The sequence below is a fragment of the Sinohyriopsis cumingii genome, chromosome 19 (assembly GCF_028554795.1).
Source record: "Sinohyriopsis cumingii isolate HCF-2022 chromosome 19, ASM2855479v2, whole genome shotgun sequence".
Taxonomy (NCBI): Eukaryota; Metazoa; Mollusca; class Bivalvia; order Unionida; family Unionidae; genus Sinohyriopsis; species Sinohyriopsis cumingii.
Window position 1 is genome coordinate 2,094,844 of NC_142979.1, and position 21,751 is coordinate 2,116,594.

Here is a 21,751-nt window from a genome sequence, read left to right on the forward strand (position 1 = left end):
TCATTTCTTATGAAATGAGGACATTTGCTGATTCCAATTGTATACAAAATGAGGACATTTGCAGATTCCTATAGCTTACAAATGAGTATATTTGCTGATTCCATTTGCTTACAAAATGATATTTGCTGATTACAATTGTCATATGTAATCATATTTTTAACAAAACGTACCTTTATAATGTACCATTGGTGATGGATCCTTGTTTCGTAAGTGAAAACACAATAGCATATATGAAGAATTAGAGAAATATATTTGTGTATTTTCTTATCAGAACTGGCAGTAAACTTTACAAATAATTGTTTTTTTTAATAAGATTCATTCTACAAGTTGATACATTTCCTTCATGAGAAGAAAATTGGCACCAATTTAAAAAAGATGCATAAGATGCCATTATGTTAATGTAATTTTAAAATGTTTGTTCCACATACTATGCAGCGTGGGTTCAAGTCTTGGATTTGGCTAATGTGGTTATGTGAGAAAGCTTGCCAGTAGCTTCTCGTGGGTCAGAGGTTCTTTCCGGGGTTTTCCCGGGTTCTTCCTCCATCTTTAATACTGGCCGCCATGTATAGCCTATCGTGTGCTGAAAAATGGCGTTAAACCCTACAACAACAACAACAACCACCACATACCATGAATGTTTGAAATATCTTTATTATAGAATTAAGATGCTTCTGTTATCATAGATGCTACAAATTTTTAAACCAAATTATCTTGTAAGATATTTCAGACAATAAATCATTTCAAAGCATCCACCATCATCTCTAAAATGTCATTATTTTAATGAAAACAATTAGCATCTATCCATTGTTTGCAATATGGATTATTTTCTGACAGAATCTTGGAAGAGGAGTTCCAAAAACGAGAGGAGCTCGAAAAGATTAAACAGGAGCAGGAGCGGCTTCTTCAGGCTGAGCGAGAGCAAAGATTTGGTCTGGAGTCGGAACGAATTGAACATGAGAAAAAGTATACAGAAGCTCAGGAGAGACTGAGGCAGCTGGAGCTGGAACGTGCAGAAGCAGATAGGCGTTTACAGGTATATAAAATAAAATATTTTTTTCCAGTAGCAAAGGTTTATTTTGTTACAAAAGTAACAATAAAAATAATGCCAAAAAATGCTTATTAAGCAAGCTTTCAGAGACCAAGCAAACCAACAAACAACCAAGCAAGTGACTGTTGAAATCATATTAACTGATGGTCACAAACAATGAAAATTTAAAGAATCTTCCAGGGTTTCCTTGCATCAAAATATACAATTTTGACCCTGGATAATGTTCTACATTAGGTAATACAAATGATTATCATAGTTGTCTAGGATTGTATAATATCAATTTCTATACACCTGCCTTTTCCACATGTTGGACTGCATTTAAATTATCCTAAGCTCTGTCCATTTCTGTCTTTGTTTTTTTTGTCTGTTTCATGGAGACTTACAAAAGACAATGCTGATATCATAAATGGGCTGTTTTTGAAGATTACCATTTTGAGAAACAATACCAGTACATCATTTAGATATTAAATTTCAAAATTCGTTTTAAAATGTATTAGCTGTTGAATAGTAATCTTCATGGTCTGTCACTTTCTGTACAATCCTCCAAATACGTCTAAATAAACGTTTGAAGATAATGATGTAGCATCGTATATATTTCATTCCTCTATATATGCGTATATATCTGCTCTTGTAGGCAAGCACTTGTATCTTAATAACATAGGATGAAAGTTTTGATAATTGTACCAATTACTCTGAGAAATAGTAGTTTTGTGCTAATGACTTTGCTATTTGAATCTTAGTATGTATCAAAATGCATGAAAGACCTCCTTACTTCTGCATACTTCAGACTTTTGTTAAAACAAACTTAAGAATGCAGTAAGAGAGAAATGATCACCAGAAGACCATACCTTAACAGGGCAACTCAGTTTCCTTTAAAATGTATGAAATACTTGTAATCAGGTCTTTAGATTAGTTTGTTAACCATATGTTAGCCATAGTGTTAGTGTATGAGTGTAGGAAGGCTTTGCAATGATTCGTGAAAATAATGCCCCTCACCCCATCACGTAAAATGGATACAAGGACAATGGAGGGGCAGATTTCTTTTGTATTCTCTTGGACCTCTGACTTCTTTCAGAAAGTGTCTTATCCTGCATATAAGTGTGTGATTTTTAAAAACATAGTTCAAACAATGTTTCAGTCATATTGCTATGTCTACACTGGCAGTTTACAGTGACATGTAGCACTGAGACATCATGCCACAGCCATCTATAGCATTATATTCCACCCAGTCACATTATCTTGACATCAGGCTGACCAGTCCTAACACTAACCTCTTAATGCTGGGTGCCAAGCGAGGCAGCTGATAGTACTATTTTTATAAGTCTTTGGTATGATTTGGCTGGGGTTTGATTCCATGACCTCCCACATCTGAGGCACTACATACAAGTAATTCATAGGAATCATCTCTCAAAAGAAGTATTAAAAACTGTTAGAGACATTAACTTTACAGTAAGAACAACTGTACCACAATATTCTAGTTATGTGTAGGTGGTACAGTAAAGTAGAGGTTATAATTATGTTTGATTTAGGTAAGGTGTGAATGATTTTAGACATATCTGAACAAGTATTAGAGATCATGTGTCTATGAGTAAATTTAGGGTGTTGACCAAATATCCTTAGTGATAGTCAAGAATATTGAAAAAGTAACCTCAGCGATCAGTTTGGACATGAACATCTTGAAGAGCTATTATTTATATGCATGTATATAAAATGGTAAAAAAGGAAGAGGTGTTGAAGTGAATTGATTGGTGACTTGCCAAGCTTTCAGATTCAGAGTCTCTAGTTTTCTTCCTGCTGTTGTAGATTTTGATGTCATTTTACAACTTCCAAGAAGACAGTATATAAGATAGATGCCTTAAAAGGTGACAAAGTTACCTATTTATTGCCTCCATTAACTGTATGAGGTACCTGTATATCTTTGTAAGACTCCATAGCAATCACTGATGTTTTGGTTGTGCAAATTAAAAGTGTTTAAACCAGATTTTTAATATCAGTAATATCTTACCTGTTGTTAATCCTTAGGTCATACTTTTCCAAGAGGAAAGTACCCAACCAAACGATGAAAATCATCCTCCCATTAGGGTGAACCAGAATCTTCCAAAACACTGAATTGGCCCTGCATGAGAGCCCCATATGAGAGCCCCATTTTTTGGTTGCCGTGTGTATATTCTTTGTAAACTTCAGGACTGAATTTTTAGTCACTGTTTAATTAAGCTCTTTTGTTTCTTAGCATTTTATTTTTCCCCTCTAAGGGGTGTTAGTAATTCAGATTTTTTTATTTGTCCTTTTTGTATTTTTGTTTTCAAAGCTGCAAGGGTGTTTTGTTTGTATTTCCCATTTTTTACATTTTTGCAGTCTATGAATTTTATTCACTTGACCTGTATCATGAATTATGACTTTTTTATATGTGGTAAGTAGGTTGCAGTCATCACTTCTGAATTTCACTGGTCATAAAACTCATTTTTCAAGAACTCTGGTTCTTTTTAGTTTTAATTCAGATAGCCTTCATTAATTTATTTCTTATGCTAGTAGTCATAACCTACTGCTTTTTTGCAAATTTCTCCATAATTCTTTGCCTTTAAAAAACATACCTGATAACTTAATTATTTCTTTTATATTCTGAAAGCTTAGCGTTCCTTTTTACCATTTATTCTTAGTGAAACAATTGCATAAAGTGTCTTTTTGCTCAGTAAACTAGATTACTGTAGATATTACTTTATTTTATTCATTTTATATATCGTATTTCTTTCGGTATCTTTATTTCAGGAATAATGTCTAAGCATGGTGTGGATAAGTGTGGCCACAAGAAATCTTGGAACACCACCCTCCACTTGTTTATCCTGTACACACTGTAAGAGGATGGATGGCTGTCCATTTTGTTGACTTTGGTCTGACAAGATATGGGATCTTGTGGAGAGTCGATGAACGTGCCAGAGTTTTTTTGGTTCTCTTTCTCACATAAAGATTGCTAAGGTCTCCTTGGAGACTAATAGGATTAGTGAGCCCCCTCCCAAGGGAAGGTATAAATGGGTGGAGAGGGATTCATGCCATCCTGAGAGGGTGGAGCAGCAATGTCTCTTTACTACTAGGACCAAGTTATGCCCTCCCATTGGAGAGGAACAGAACCCTATCATTTAAAAGGGCAGAGAGGGAGTTGCATACATTCCTTACTAGGGGGAGCAGCACCCTCATGAAATCTGAGGCTTTGGAGGGCTTATCCCATCTGCAGATACTCAGGATTTGAGAGGCCATCAACACCTGTTCCTTACATCTACTTCTGGCTCTTTGAAACCAACCAAGAAGCAGAATCATTCTGACTGCACTCATTCTTTAAAGCCATGCTGCCCTAGTCAAAGCAGTAACTCCATTTCAGAGCTCCCACTTGGCAGGCAGGCTAAGGAAAGTTGTGCTGCAAAGGTGCAGGGAAGAAGTTCATAGGGCCTTCATCCAAGAAAATGCTGGACAGCCCTATGGGCTTGCTTCTTCTTCTGCAGACCATACTTCTACGATTGGTTCCTGTTGTCACCAGACTAAATCTCAGTTTGCAGCTTTGGTCAGTTTGGGTCCATTCTATCATAAGAGATAGTTAACAGCTTTGGCACTGGTATCCCCATCTTTACTTAGGTCCCCCATATGCTTCTGCCAGGATAATCTGGTCCAGTTCAAGGAAGTCCATTTCATTCTTTGGAATTGTATAGTAGAGAGGGTTTTTAAAGACAATTATATGACCCTTTATTCCCAGATTTTCCAGGTTCCCAGTTAATCACCCTTTCTGTTCTAAACAAATCTCTGCTAGAGGAATCATTCAAGATGGAGGCTACAATTTCAGTCATAAGACCTGCTGATTGGGCAATCTCCATCAATCTTCAGGATGTGTGCATTCAAATTCCTGTCTTTCCTCTACACAGGAAGCACCTCAGATTTTATTTGCAGGGGGAGGTCTTACAATTTTGAGCTCTGCATCAATGGTAATGAACCTCAGGAGGTAAGGAGGCACATATGCACCTTTTCTGTTAGAAACCTCCTTCACTGGACACTGAATATTCCTTGGAGTATGCTACATTCCCAGCAGGAAAAATATTTTGATGGACAAAACTGTCATGGAATGGGAAGATAGTTCTTATGGAATGGTCTCCATCAGTGTTACATCTTTTGGGAGCACCCTTGGTGAACTTGTCTGCCACCAAGCTGAACAATAAACTCCCCATTTTATTATCCAGTCCCCAACCAAATGGCCTGGATAGTGGATGTCTTAAGTCTGAGGTGTGATTGTCTGTTCACTTACACCTTCCCACCCTTCAGATGATCCCACAGGACCTTCACAAAGCTATTCACTTTGTGGCTCAACTCATTTTGATTGCCCTTCTGTGGCCTCAGCGATCATGGTTCAGTGATCTTATTGATCTGCTGGTTGGCCAACCCAGGATCATATATCACAGGAGGGACATTCTGGTTGGCCATCCCAGGACCTAACCTCACAGGAGGGACATTCTAGTTGGCCATCCCAGGACCTTACTTCACAGGAGGGACATTCTGGATGGCCATCCCAGGACCTTACTTCACAGGAGGGACATTCTGGTGCAGCAGATGGGCTTTCTTGTACACAAAGCCCACAGATTCTCCATCATTATGCTTGGCTCACCGCAAGCGATCTCTCTGCAAGGAAAAGTGTTTTAGCCACATTGCTAAATACATTATTCAGTTCAGGAGAAAATTATCCTTTACGATATACAAGGCCTTAATGGAGAATCTTTTGTGATTGGTGTAGTAGAGTAGAATACTTGTCAATCCTAGTGGTCCCAATGTGGGTGCAGTGGCTGATTTTTGCCTCATCCTTCTTGAAGTCCAACAATGCACAGTTTCTGCTATTAATGGCCGAGTGGTCTAAAGTGCTTACCATTACGGATCACTGCCATCTCACCTCTGTCTGCGTGAGTTCGAGTCTCGGGCTCGGCTAATGTGGGTACATGTGAAAGCCTGCCAGTAGCTTCTCGTGGGTCGGTGGTTCTTTCTGGGGTTTTCCAGGGTTCTTCCTCCACCACCAATTATACTGACTGCCATGTATAGCCTATCTTGTGCTGCAAAATGGCGTTAAACCATACAACAACAACAAGTTTGTGCTATTAAGGACTAAGTTCCAAGACCTTTCAGAACTCTTATCAGGTTCAGTGGGGAATTGCAAGTCACTTTCTCTTTTGCTAACCAGTTCTTTTTAACTAAATAAACTTCCTTCAGTTGCTTCACTCCCAACTGAGATCTACAGATCGACTTTTAGGTTCATTTAGGCTCTCTGTCTTTACTTTGCAGACTCTAACAAGAGAAGAAAGGGCAGGAAACATCTTTTCCTGCTCATAGTCCTGCTCAAAGTGACCCTTTCCAACATGCTCAAATTTTCAAAAGGCCTGATGGCATCATGATGGATTTTCTCTTGCCAGACCTGATCATGTTTTGCAAATTGCATATACTAGTGTATTGCTCTCTAATGTTTATATTTAATCTTTCTTGTGTCATGGGGTCACTAAATACCTCCCACCCAAGAACCTTTGGTGATGCTTTCTCTGAGGATCTTTCTCTGAAGATGGTTTTCTTGCTTGCTTTAGCATCCTTGAGACAAAGAAGCACGTTCCAAGCCCTTTCAGAACTCTTATCAGGTTCAGTGGGGAATTGCAAGTCACTTTCTCTTTTGCTAACCGGTTCTTTTTAGCTAAATAAGCTTCCTTCAGTTGCTCCACTCCTACAGATTGACTTTTAGGTTCATTTAGGCTCTCTGTCTTTACTTGGCAGCCTCTAAGAGGAGAAGAAAGGGCAGGAAACATCTTTTCCTGCTCATTATAGGTTCAGCTGATATTTCAGCTTCCTCCATTTCTAGCTGGATTGCAAGATAGCTTACCAGTCCATTACTATGATTTATCTTTTCAGAAATTACAACTAGAAGGCTGTAAACCAGACCTATTAAACCACACTTGTAGTAATATGGTCATCAAAATACCTATTATGAATTACCATTCCATTAGGAAACTTAATGCCCATGAGTTTTGTGCCATTGCTGCCTCATGAGTCTGATCTAACTTGTTCATCTTTTTGAGGATGTGATGAGAGGTGCCATTTGGCACTCTCACACTACTTACTCCTCCTTTTACCATCACATGCTAGCCCATCAAAGTGAAAGCATTTTCTCAATGGGCCTAACCACTGTGGCTCCAAAAGTGGCCATACAAACTCAGTATAATGCAGCAGTCTCCTGTTCTCCTGTTAGACTGAGTATGCCTTGTGTTTGTTTTTTATTTGTCAGTTTTGTGATCATCAGACCTCCCACCAAGCTGACAAATTCAGGAATATCCAATAGCAACAGGTTAGATTTTATTGATATTAAATGCAGTTTTTTTGGGTTTTTTTGGTGGGTAAAACTAATTTCAATAATCTAATACTTATCTGTTGCTATTGCTGAATTCCCTCCTCCCTCGCCACATTGATGTCCCACTTTAGGCTGCTCCATGAAATATGAGGGTATTTCACACATGCCCAACATATGGGGCTCTCATGCAGGGCTGATTCAGTGTTCTGGAAGATTCTGGTTCACCCTAATGGAAGGAGAGAATTTCTGTCATTATGTCAGATATTTTCTGCCAGTAAAAGTACTAGCTATACAATAGCAACAACATCATTAAAACTAGTTTTACTCCTCCAAAAACTGTTTTTTCACTTTTGACCAATTTTACTTATTGAAAAAATGGAAAATAGCACATAGAAAATCATTTTTCTAAATAAATTAAAAATGAATGTTTTGTCGAATGTTCAAATCCTTTTTTTTTCTAGGTTCTACAGATGCTTTTTCCCATATCCAGCGGATTCTAGAAAAAGTGATGTACGTCAAAAAAATAATTAAATAAAGAGATATTAAAATTTGGAACATTTTTGAAACTCTACAGAAGTCCTTTAACAAAATGGTTTTCTGCACAAAAGTTCTACATTTGTTTTTTCAAAGTCTTTGTCAGAGATACGTGTGAAAATTTCGAACGAATTTGGTTTTAGAATAAATTTTATTCTCTGACCATTGTCATGATCATAATGATTGAGAAGGTATGATTTTTTAAATATTTGCTAGCATGACAAAATATGCGCAATGTTGTATAAACAAAGCTTCGCAGCGGTAGTTATATTTACCAGCCATAGCCCTTTTAAGTTTATTGTTTAAACACTTTTAATAATTTTTTAATAATCTTCTGTATTTAGTATGACACATTATGCACCCAGTTATTCTGCTTTACTAACAAGGAGTACATTTGCATTTAGTTCTGAACAGTAGTGGGGTTTCTATTGTGCTCAGGTTAGTATCAATTTATCATTTTATTCTCAGCCGTTTCCTGCACCCTTTTATCAGAACATGACATCAGATGCACATATTAGGATTCCTTATTTCTTTTCTCCAGATGGTAAAGATTCTTGAACAGCTGATGTTGCATTTCAAACTGAAAAGAATAATTCATGATCACTGTTTTGGATTTTGCACATTTTGACCTCTTAATATACAATTTACCAGCTACACAAGCTCTAACACTGAACTTCTTTGGTAGCTCTAGTTTTTGTTCTATTAGATAGACATGTTTTAACCACTTTGGTTATTTTTTGTGAATAATACGTAATCAAAAATAAAAATGTAATTGGAAAAAGGTGTGAAACTTTAGGGGAGAGAATGATATTTGTATCTTGAAATGAATAGGGCATAGTCATATTCGAGTTGCAATATACACGTATGCTTTATCTCTTTTATGTTTACTTCTTAACATTATTCTTTTCATTTAATAGATACATGTAGTATCCATTGTGGATAATATTGTGATAATCTGATGAAAGGAGGGAGCACAACCAATACAACTATATTTAGAAATGTCTGTCCCAATTCTAATTCTTATAAGTTTGATAAAGTGGTAGATTATAGTACATGTGGCATGTTGGGAAATTGTACTGTCTATTATTTTTAATGATCGATTACAGTAAGTCTTGTATATATATATATATATATGCAGTATACATGCAGCATGTGTGACATGCATGTACTCTGACTAGTGTTTTTATAGTTTATTCAGAACTAATGGTTTTTTCCTAGAACCTGAGGCACAGATTTTACAAAACCTCGAGAATATTTACCATAAAAAATACCTTTTCAGATCATTAAATAATTGCAGCATATGGGTGAGATCAGTTTATATGTACAATATAACATCACATTCATTTTAATCTGAAAAAATTTCAAATTTACCAGATAGTTTGCTAATTAAATTCGTGAACATTTTACTGTTTAGAGTTTTTACACTGATGTAATTCCTCTACTGCACAAATTTAGAGGGAGAAAAATGGTTTAATGCATCAGATACACATTTTCTCAGAACTCTAATATTTTAATAAACTAAACTACTATAATGATAGAAATCTGCATGTTTCATCTCTCAAATATGTATGAACTAGACTTGGAGCAGAGTACTGTTTAAGTACTCCAATATCAACACATGTACTTCTGGCTTTTGAAATTAGGAGCATGAGTGTTGTGCATTAAAAAAAAAGTTGATGCATCAAATGGATAGAAATTGGAAGCCTTACACAATACATAACTTTATGTATATAACATTTCTTAATGTACTCCAATTTCTGATATACTCCAAAATGTATTATATGGTACTTTACCATTTCAATCAAGGTAAGTCTATGAGTACGAGTACTTAACTTCATATAATAAGGGCATGAGCATGGGTATGAGTACTTGAATTTGTGGGTCTCCAGAATACAAAGTAATTTGAGTACATTGTGCTCTGCCCCATATCTGGTGTGAATTTTGTCAGAGAATATGGAATATTACCAAATATAGTCGCTGATTTAATGCTCTGACAAAAGGATGCATGAAGCCACCAAGACAAAAATATACATTTTCTTTTAATTTTTATAGAATGCGATATATACAGATTTAAACTATGCTGAATGGAATTAAATGTGAAGGGATTACAAAAGCATCCAAAGTAATATTGCAAAATTGATTTTAAAGGGAAACTTAAGATATAATTTTTCAAACTTAATGGAAATACCTAGTTCATGTTCATGTTTGCACTTAAATAACCTAAAGAACGGTTTATCAGATTTTGTTGGGGATCTATTCATGACAAAAATATATACATTTTGTTAACTAAACTGCATTTATTACTTTGTTCCCTTAAGTCGTACACAAGATATTACATTTGTAATTCTTTAGCAACCTTGTATGTATGCATTGTCTTGCTTCCTGTGACCTTCTACAGAGATTGTTTTATTTGTGAAGTATGCTTGCATGAATGTGATTTTGTTTTTATTTCTGCAACTTATCTATACAAAATAATTAAATTTGTTCAGAAGTGTATCAATGTCTGAGCTTTACATAGATACATGTCATTACAGACCTGCCTAAAAATACATGTACTCATTTTTTATATAAGTAATGCATAAACCTTATTTATTGTATATCACTGTAGCCAGACATGACCATAAGGACTGATTCCATAAACAAGTAAATAACTACAATGTAAAGTGTAATGACCATATTTCACTCTTAGTGTAGGTCAGTGCTGTTGAGAGTAATTCAGTGAACTGTGCCTTTGAAATATCAAAACTCTAGCTATTGCCATACTCTACATGTTCTTTTTGAACCAGCAACATTTACTGAACTCCATTTCACAAGTAGACTGTCCAGTGTTTAGCTTATCTGGTCAATGGTCTGTGGTCTGTTGTCCATCCATCCATTAGGACAAGATTGTTATTGCTACTCTGCTTAAACTATATTTTATGATTCCCATGATACTTTACCTGCACATTCATCCCATGGGGATCCATGGTCCTAAAAGAAAATGGTGATGCTTGCACATCCAATGTTGCCACCACAATGACCATCTTGAAAATCTTGTTATCACTACTCATCCTGAATCATGGATTTAACATGGCATTTGCACCAAAAAACTGCCTAGAATGTCCAGTTGATCATAGACAGCTCTGGTGGCCTAGTGGTTAGAGCATCTGCCTCGGATGCGGGAGGTTGTGGGTTTGATCCCTGGTCGAGTCATACCAAAGACGTACAAAAATGGTACTAACAGCTGCCTCGCTTGGCGTTCAGCATTAAGACGTTAGTGTTAGGACTGGTCGGCCTGGTGTCAGGATAATGTGACTGGGTGGGACATTCGTGCTACATGTCTGCAGCATGATGCCCCAGTGCTAGACATCACTATAAACTGTCACACTGCAGACATCGTAGCAGTATGACTGAAAAATGGTTAAAGCTATGTTAAAAGTCCAAATCACATGTGCTAGTTGATTATAAATTAAACTGGTACTAAACTAACTTTCAGTATGATTGCCACAGTAGCCATCTTAAAAATATTGCTGTTGCTATTCCCTCTACATGAATGGTCATGTCAACATATGGTTGTCACTTAAAGACTTCATCTGATGTCTAGCTGGTCCTAAACAAAAATGGTGTTGATCAGAAATCCAATATGGCCACCATTGTAGTCTTCTTAGAAATTTTGTTATTGCTACTCATCCTGCATGGATAATCCTGTCAGCATGAGGTTTTCACTAAAGACTGCTTATGATGTCTAGTTGGTTTTAAATCAGACTGTTGCCAATATGACTTGTAGTATTTTTGCCATGGCAGCCAACTTGAAACTATGTTGCTGTTACTCTTCCTGAACAGAAAGTTATTCTTGAAAAAAAAGTTGTCTCTACTCTCTCAAATTGATGGCTTTTCACCAATAGGCTTCTTGTGCTACATAGTTGATCCTAAATAAAAATGGTGTCAGCTGAACATCCAGTATGGTTTTCACTATGAACATCTGAAAAATGTTTTCACTATTCCCATGAATGGAGGATCAATTAATGGTGTCATCTTTGTCTGAAGTGAAAATGATGCCAATCCGACATTCCCTATACACACAACAGTAGCAGATTTGTCAGTCTTGTTATTGCTGAAGAATATCAGATATGGATTCGGGACAGTTACAAGGAAGAAATGATCTCCACTTGAATTCCTGGAAATTCTTTTCTCCCAGTAGAGCATTAATCCCTTCAAGGGACTCTTGTTACTGCATGTGGTACTTTAATTAACATCACAAGTTGTAAATCAGTTAAACCTTATAATTACACAACAGCACAGTGTAGCTCAGGCCTGATTTCCCCCAAATTTCAATGTGTAGTGGGATATGCTATAGTTGATACAACAAAATACATGGATGGAAAATGGTCAATATACTTTGTGCGTAGTATATTATGAAAACACTAAAATTATGCATTGTCATGCACTTTTATGCAATCAACACCCTTTCAAACTGAAAATGTATTCTGTAACATAACACTGACAATTGTGTTAACACTGACAATCATCTATAACACAACACTGACAGTCATAACAATTGCATGCTGTGTGATTTTTACAATATTTACATTTCTAAGAGTTTGGTCAAGATATATAGTATGTTGGACTATGTTGACAATATGATAGTGATGATTTACTGAGAAAACAGAAAGCGTGGCCAAGTTCTCCAACCATCAAATAGTAAATATAGAGTGAAATGCCTATTTTTTTTTCTCACTCTGTAGTTCGAAAATCTTAATGCAAGTTACAGTTGGATGTTTGTATAGTAATATGGTTGAATTATTTCTTGATTGTCCTTATAGAAATAGAATATCCTCTTCAAATTATAGCATCTCTGTACACCTTCAGACATGCAGATGTATTGAATTTATATTCAAATTCTAAAGCTAAAAATGGCCACACAAAAAAATTGTGCAAAATGTTAATACATGGCATTTTCATATGCTTATATCAATATTGTTACAATTTTTTTTAGCTTTTTCTAATTTAATATAATAAAGTTTGACCTTCTTTGAATGGTACAGTTATAAATTATACCATACTGTACCATCAGATTTACATACTGGTCAGTGAAGTCGGTTCTTGATCTACAGAATTTAAATCATGCCCATTTGTTATCTCTTCTAACAATTCCTGCTTTAATGCATGTGGTTTTTTTTAAAATACAGAATCTATTGTAATGTCACAAAAGTCTCCCAAAGCAACAACCTCTGTTATATGTATGAAGTACTTTGTTTCAACATTTATCTTGACCTCATTTCAGGATGCGACTGAAAAAATAAAGTCTGCTGAAAATGAAAGAACAAAAATGGAGCAAAAAGTTAAATTGTGGAAGACACCTGTTGGCCTAGCAAGGCAGATTCAACCAGCAACTAACCCCTTTGTAACTCACCGAGGATTAGGTGCTTTCACTGAAACGGAGTTTGAGATAAAGATGAAAGAACGTTTAAATATGATCGAAGACACTCTAGCCAAGGGCAGGGACAATGCAACGAAGGACACATCTGTTGACTCACACATAATGGACAGGAAAGAAGTAGGGCTTGAAGAAATGCATGGCCTCTGCATCAGTGAACAAAATAAAGAAATCTTCAGCAAGGATGTGGTTGACACTGAAACAGATATCAATAGTACTGATAAACAAAATGATCAGAAAACAACAGCAGACAAAATCAATAACATGTCTCAGGAGTGCATTGAAGGGTGTGCCCCTTTTGATAATACAAAGAATAAAAATATCATTGTACTTGATACACCATCTGCTTTAATTCAGGAAGAATCATCAACACCAGATGACAGCAAAACCAAGGTCTTTGCCTGTGAAACTGACATGGAACAAAATCAGAAAAAGATAGAAAAAAAGAAAAGCAACCCCATGTATGAAAATGTAGCAGTTAAGGAATAGGAAATGACATATTGAGCCTAACAAGTGAAATCCACTGTCCACTTTGAATTCAAACTTAAACAGACCTAAAATGTGCTACTGGGGTTCACATAAACTACGGGAACCACTTGTCAAAAGTAATTTTATTTTTATGAAATTATTTCTCAATTGTTGCAGAAAATAGAGTTTAAAAAATAGTTAGTATATTTGTAAGTGTAATATGAAAATAATTCAGATATGTTATTCTGATATGGTTAGTAGATTATATATACTAACTCATTCAGGCTGAGTTTGTACTTTGGAGTTCACACATCATTTCAATTACTTTTCAAAATTTTCAGTGAAGTCTTTCATTTGACAAGTTTTCAGGTTATGGGTCCACTTTTCTTTTCTGCTTAACTGTTAGAATGGCAGAGACCATTGTGTTTTTCACTTTTTTAAAAAAAATTTGAGAAACATTTAATTACAACTCATAACTATTGTCTTTATTTTAAGGGACTAATATTTACACACATGATCATGGTAAGTAATAGACGTAAGTAATAAACAAAAGATGTTTCATGCTTATGTTGTCCGATGACTTTGTTGAAAACTATGTCAGATAATATGCACTTGTTCAGGTTAGAGGGCAGATCTTTTTGCTATGAATAAAAAAAATATGATCCTGTACAGCTTACAGTGCAGACCTTGCTATGAATACAAAAATGCACTTGTACAGGTTAGAGGGCAGACCTTTTTGCTATGAATAAAAAAAAATATGTACCTGTACAGCTTACAGTGCAGACCTTGCTATGAATACAAATATGCACTTGTACAGGTTAGAGGGCAGACCTTGCTATCAATATGGATAATATGCACTTGTACAGGTTAGAGGGCAGACCTAGCTGTCAATACAAATATGCACTCATACAGGTCGAGGGCAGACTTTGCTATCAATATGGATAATATGCACTTGTACAGGTTAGAGGGTAGACCTGGCTATCAATATGGATAATATGCACTTGTACAGGTTAGAGGGCAGATGTGGCTGTCAATATGGATAATATACACTTGTACAGGTTAGAGGGCAGACCTTGCTATCAATACAGATAATATGCACTTGTACAGGTTAGAGGGCAAACCATGCTATCAATATGGATAATATGCACTTGTACAGGTTAGAGGGCAGACCTTGCCATCAATATGGATAATATTCACTTGGACAGGTTAGAGGGCAGACCTTGCTATCAATACAGATAATATGCACATGTACAGGTTAGAGGGCAAACCATGCTATCAATACCATGAGACACACAACTGACCAATCAGGTGCATGTTCCAAGGTCTGTCCACCTCCATAGTCAGGGAGAAGACAACAAAGCAGAGTTAATTCCCCTTTTATACTCTAACCCTATCGTTAAATTAGGTAAATTTTAATAATGTAGTGCATATCTGTCAATAAGCACTTTCAAATTCATAGATGATTCAATAATATCTGCATGTTTTTGCACGTCAGTATGAACTTTTGTATCATGAAGTATATCACAGAATCGCCATCACGTATACAAATCAAATGTCATGATTTACATGTATGTAGTTTATTCATATATATATATATATATATATATATATATATATATACATACATACATACATCCAAAAGAAAGCTTTGTATAGTATTTCTTACATAATCATATCGCATATTCTTTTATTCTGTATCAAAGAAAGGAAGTGCAAAGCCAGCTATCTTTTCAGTACATTTATACAAATCACAAATAAAAATTTTTTCATTATGTTGTGATTTTTTAATCAAAATTTTCAAATGATGGTGATTTATAACTCGTACTGTTTTGCTATTTTAGTATGTGACAGGAAATTATATAGATATAACATCTACTTTTTCTAAATTTAGTTCTTGAGCTCTTTTTTCGCAGATAATACAATGTACATAATTTTCCAAAGAATTTTTTTAATACTGAAAACGTTTTTTTCTATATGTGGATGATTATATTTAGATTACAAAATACTTTGTATACCTTAACTCAAGCGATATTTTTGTGTTTAAATATAATTATGTTGAATCATTTGTTTTCTACACTTCTGTCAAATTTGTTGAGTAGATCCACTTGTATTATGCAAAAATACAATTGATAATTCATGGCTTCTGTGTACTACAATAACAATTAAGTTATGCCAAAATGTAAAGCATTTAAACGTGAACCATGATTAGTCTAAATATTGTCAACTTTTGGCTCTGCTGTCATAGAACATTATTCAACATTCCCAGTAATAAGTTACATTCAAAATCAAAGATAATATTGCAGCATTTTTATTGGTCAGATATTTTATAGCACAATTTTTGAGTCTTGTTTAGATTTTATGATGGAGAGGCCTGAGAAAAAAGTGTTTGTTTATAATCCAGGTTTTCTTGCAGTTTTTGGTTGCTGCAAACTAAGAAAATTAAAGATGAGATGAACTATGATCTTTATGTGGAAGCAATAGAACTCTTTCTTCTGTCGATATATTTAAATACATATCAAAATTTGTAATAGAACCACACAAATGTATTCTTAGGCATGAAAATTAATGATCTTACATAATTACAGTATTGTTTACCCCAAAAGAAGAGTAATTCTGTTTTGCATAATAGTAGTTGTGGAGATTTAATTTGGAGTAGATTGTAACCAACTCTTTGGTTAAATTAATAAATGAGAATTGCTAGACACTCGCTTTCAGCTATTGAAGATTATTTATTTCATGTGTGAAATTAGTACCTATTTCATACTTTACAGTTTTATGATTTTTATTTGACAAATTGAGAAGAATAAAAGGGCTACTGATTTCAATAGTATGATAATTGAAAGTTGATTGTAATTATCTAGTCTCTTAAGATGCTAAAAATAGCCACTTTGTTGTTAGATATAAATAAATTGATGTATCTTTTTTCTTGTTGTTTTTAAAAAAAATAAAAAGTACTATGCTAGACTGTTTTGATAGTAGAAAGTCAGAAATAAACAGTATTTTCAAAGATTCACAACTGTTGGCACCTTGCTGCTATTCATCATAGAATATTTTTTCACTTTACAAATCTGATAAATTTATTACAGCTGAGCTGATTTGAAAATGAAAGAAAATTTCAAATTACAACAGAGCAGTACCTTGTGTATTATGATCTTGACAGTTATGTGTGAGCAAATCAAATGCTATGAAGATCAAAGTGAATTGATATAATTGCTGACAAATCTATTTACACGTTACAGAAATAAGCAATAGAAAGATTTAGTAAAATAGGGTTGATGTAAAGACAAGCATGGTGTCTTGCAAGTATATGAGAGGGATAATAATAGATATATTACTGTGATATATTTTTCTCCAAGTAAGCATGGGAAAAGAAAGCAGAAAGTGTGGGCAGACTGAATTAAACCAGTTAGAATGACAGAAAGAGTTAGAAACAAACGCATGTATATGTTAAGTTTGGTGATTGAGACAGATATTGTGAAATAAAGGATCTATCAAGTTCTGTATCGGTAATAAAGATAATCATTTTCCCAGAAATCATTGCAACACCAAATTAAAATTGCATGAACAGTCAAATAGATAACTCGATAAAAGTGGATTCTATTGTGAAATTATTTTAAAAAACTCACCATCATGGTAACGTTCCGTGTGTCCGATGTTGTGATTTTGAAAGTAGAATGAAACCAGTATCGTTTGAAATCGTTGCTTAATAGATTATAATAGATCAAATGTATTCCGTCTAAATATTTTTGTTCAATCACATTCGATTGCATAGATTATTAGCTGACAATATACAGCGGAACATTTAGCTTTAATGGGTTTGTTGGTCCTTTGCAGACCATTACAGTTTACAAAGGGTTGAGTATGTACGAAAGAAGATAAGAAACTTTAATTTCCACACTCATTTGTGAATTGGGTATTGAAAACTGTCATTTGCCTCATAATTCAGATTTTCCACACATGTTATTTATCATGGATCTATAGCATCTATATCACTCTTTATACAAAACTTGTCTGCCTATGATAATCATCTGTTAATCAATATGTTGGCATAAAACAACCTTGATCATGAACCTAGTTATACCAAATGATAATGAAAAAGTACATCATTTGGCTTGGAGTTTGTAGTTAATCTGTCTGAAAAGGACGGCAAATAGGTTGTCTTAAAGAGAACACAAATTCCTGGACAATACTAGGCTCATGGGGCATTGGTTTCACAAACTTGCAAAGAATCTCAAGGATAACACATTTTCTGAAACATATTAAACAAATGAAACGGGTTTGAAAAGGGAAAACAAATATTTTGAGACATAATATTGACCTGTACGAGTGTAAAGATGATTTTAAAGGTTACAGGCACCCAAGTTACCATACATTAAGAAATTGTATTTCAGCGTCCAAGGAGCAGGGATAGGAGATGAAGATTGCCATTATGTTGAAGGTGTCTTGAAGAGTTCAAAATAGCAACTATTTAATCTGCATGACTACTACTGGATGAAAAATACTTTAATGTGTGAAATTGATGAAGAGTTTCAACTGTATATATGAATAATTGAGAATTATGTATATCACTTTATTACGGTGAATCGGGACTAAAACCATGACGTGAGTCAGAAGATAAGTGAAGTAGAATTAGAATTACTTACAGACTAAGATATGTTGCAGATTATAGAATCGGAGATTAGGTGAGAAATTAGCATGATACTTAGAAACGCTAAAGGTACTTTGTTGATAATGAATGTTAAATTAAAGGTGTGAAGGATGCGATATGCCAAGACCATTAATTATGAACAAAGATGGTAGATAGTAACACTTTGTGTATATGGGCCACGAGCCTGGGGCTCAACAATCAGAGGTTAAGGCTAGTCAGCATGGTGTCGGGATAATGTGTCATGGTGGGACTATACTACATATCTGCGGCATAATGCCACATTGCTAAACATCACTATAATCTGCCACACTGCAGACATCATAGTGCTATGATTAAAAATTGTTAAAGCTATGTAAAAATCGAAATAACACACTCACTGCTAGGATTTTTAAAGGGGTTTCTGAGCCAAACCTTTATTTTGTATGAGGACAACCAGACAGTCCTACCCATTAACCCCAATCTAGCAAAATAAATACGAAAACAACTTTGTTGAGGCAACAGCATCGATTTCATTATCAATTACCTAACTCGAGGACATCGTCAAATTAAATAGGGTTGGCTTACAAACAATCCCCTTTTGTAAGACTACTGGGGTTTTATTGTATATTTCACACAAAGGTTTACTATTCCTATTATTGGCATTCACACAAAAAATTTGCTGTAATAACCAATCTAAAAAGTCTACCTTGCTAAACTCAACATCGGACATTCTATATCCTAACGCAAAGATATTGATCCCATCAGAGCAGTATCTTTTGTCATCAAAATTACACAGACTAGATTTTATTATAAGATCTGTCTCAATTTCATGACAATTTTGATCTTATTGTCATCACCCCAACGTAACCATAAAATCTGTCTAGCGCAGCCATATAATTATTGAATCCTATCACCTTACCAACTACATTTCTTTTGATTCCTTTGGCTATTTTTAAAAAAAATTAAAAAAAATTTTATCAGCTAGTTTTAAACAGTACATTTTACTCCGTAATCCGATAAACTCGACGATAGGAACAAAATTTGTTTCATCCTTAAACTTTTCTATAAGTTTTTTATTATTGTCACAGAGAAATCCGCTGTTTTTTGTTGTTGTTGTTGTTGATAATATGAAAGATCAAATTAGTCTCGGCTATCGTGAAACTCTTTGCAAATATCATCAGATTCTATCGTATACATTAGCTAGTCAGTGTCTGTAAATAACCGCTCTGTATCAGGCTACTTGACCTTAACAAAATCATAGTGAAACCAGTATATTAACTTCTTAGATATCTCAAGTACTGCCATACCAACATAAACTGGCCTGTTCAACAAGTTTTTCTTTCTTTTATAAACGGCTACTAAATTTTCATTAAACGTTTTCTTACTAACAAAATCGTCAGATGCAGCAAGTTTATTATGACGTTCCACGTGATTAACAATCTCAATATTGACTTGCTTTCTGATATTTTCCATATTCTTGCCAAAGACGCTGTTATTCATCAGCTTGAAAAGTTTTTTTTTCTTCAAATTCCGTTGTTCCAACTGCTCTCCGGCAAGTATTAACATTGAGATAATAGTTATCCAACGTGATTGATTAAATTTTAGTACACGATGAGCTTTTCTTAGTACCAGACCATGATCAAGTGCCTGTTTCAGATTTTTATAGTGTAAAATGTATCTCCACATATCAAGCAGATTAGGAACTATTTTTCGAACAACAGAGTTGTTTGCAACAGATTTACGCTGGGAATAATTTCGTCCTTTTTCTGAAAATAAACTGTAGTCGATCAGTATCTGGACAAAATGCATAATCATTATGTTTATCATGAAGCTCAACAGGATAGCAAAGATCAACTTCAAATAAATAACTAATGTCAGGATGCTTGCATCCCGCTGTTACGATTTTATCTATTTCATCCAAAAACTGTTTTCACTGATCCATCTGAAACCACCATAAGACAGACTAGGGGTTCTCATATTCGTACTTACTGTTGGTGCTGTATTATCATAGCCGTGTAAATATTTAATATTAGCTTTTGCATGTTTTTTGCATGTATTTTTAATGACACTTATTCCATCTCTGATTCCCTGCTTGATGAAACAGAACATATCCGGGTCTGGTAACAGTTCTAGTTTTATTTTGCTATGTTTATGTAATGCATCCCAGCTTAGTCCCAGTGCAGAATAGTACCAAGCTGGGTCGAGTCGTAGTTATCGGCGCTCACATTTCTGACATTTTCAAATATATCTGTGAACATCATCACTTCTGTGATCAGATACAAGTCATGATAATCATAAAGTTTATATATATATATATATATATATATATATATATATATATATATATATATATATATATATATACACAAATATAGTTTTACAATTTGCTAATAGTACGGCACGAAATGTCAATTGAATAAACAAATTTCTTATTAATTATAAGATGAGCAGAATTATGCTTTGTGGACTTAAAACAACAGTTAGTGAACAGGAGCATTTTACATTCACCAGAAGTATAATTGCTATGCTGGAAATATGCTGGGAGTAGTGAGTAATCTTGAAACTAAAACTTCGTTTGGGATTAAAACTCCAGTGGGTTATAAGATACAAGTAAAAGATGTCGACAATACCGAGTACACTGAGATGTTCTTACATGAATGTATTTATATGTTGTTCTGTGATGAGATTCCAGCAGGAATGTGAGTTTATCATGTGTATGCTCAAGTAACTGAGAGTAATATCACCAACTTGTCATTGCAAAATGAGTTTGAATCACATTTTGTTTATGATCTTTACCAGGCCAACGACAGAGGAATTATAAAAAGTATTAAAACTAAAAAATTTGTTGGTTATGTAAAGAATAATGGCTATTTGAGTGTAGGTGTTAGGTGAAGTAATATTGGCCAAGTTAAATATAATTTCATAGGTTCGTGTTTGAGGTATTTCATGGCATTATTTCAAGTTGGTATCCACTACTAAAACTGTCACTATAACCTCTCCATTTGACTAAACATCGCTTACCTTTTCTTGCTACTACTCACTCGATGACAAATAGATCCTGCTCTGTCAGCAGCAGCTCCTTTTCTTCCAATAACATCCTCTCCTGCTAGATCTTTCAGCTAATACATAACAGTTATTGTTATTACAATTTAATCCACAGCGAATAGTTCCTCTGACCAATTTGAAGTGAATCCTTTTTCGGATGTTTTCTTTACGAATGAAATTCGAACCCAATCACTGACTTTAAACTTGTGTCTTCGGTACATATTCTCATTCATCAGTATTGGATTAATAACCGCTTTA

The 21,751-nt window shown here is 34.7% G+C and overlaps 1 protein-coding gene across 4 annotated transcripts in view; it reads left to right on the forward strand.

Moving 5' to 3' along the window:
* The window catches only part of LOC149775053 (switch-associated protein 70-like), a 74,463-nt gene extending 57,680 nt beyond the window's left edge, over positions 1-16,783 (forward strand). Inside the window, exons 9-12 of one of the 4 annotated variants that reach the window (XM_089943064.1) lie at positions 835-1,033; positions 7,865-7,913; positions 8,342-8,375; positions 13,201-13,293. In XM_089943064.1, coding sequence (XP_089799190.1) covers positions 835-1,033; positions 7,865-7,903 — 238 coding nt within the window. In that variant the 3' untranslated portion in view covers positions 7,904-7,913; positions 8,342-8,375; positions 13,201-13,293. Of the gene's footprint in view, positions 1-834; positions 1,034-7,864; positions 7,914-8,341; positions 8,376-13,200 lie in introns of all 4 variants that reach the window. The other 3 variants (XM_089943063.1, XM_089943065.1, XM_089943062.1) reach the window with 3 other exon arrangements.
* The last annotated feature ends 4,968 nt before the right edge of the window (positions 16,784-21,751 follow it).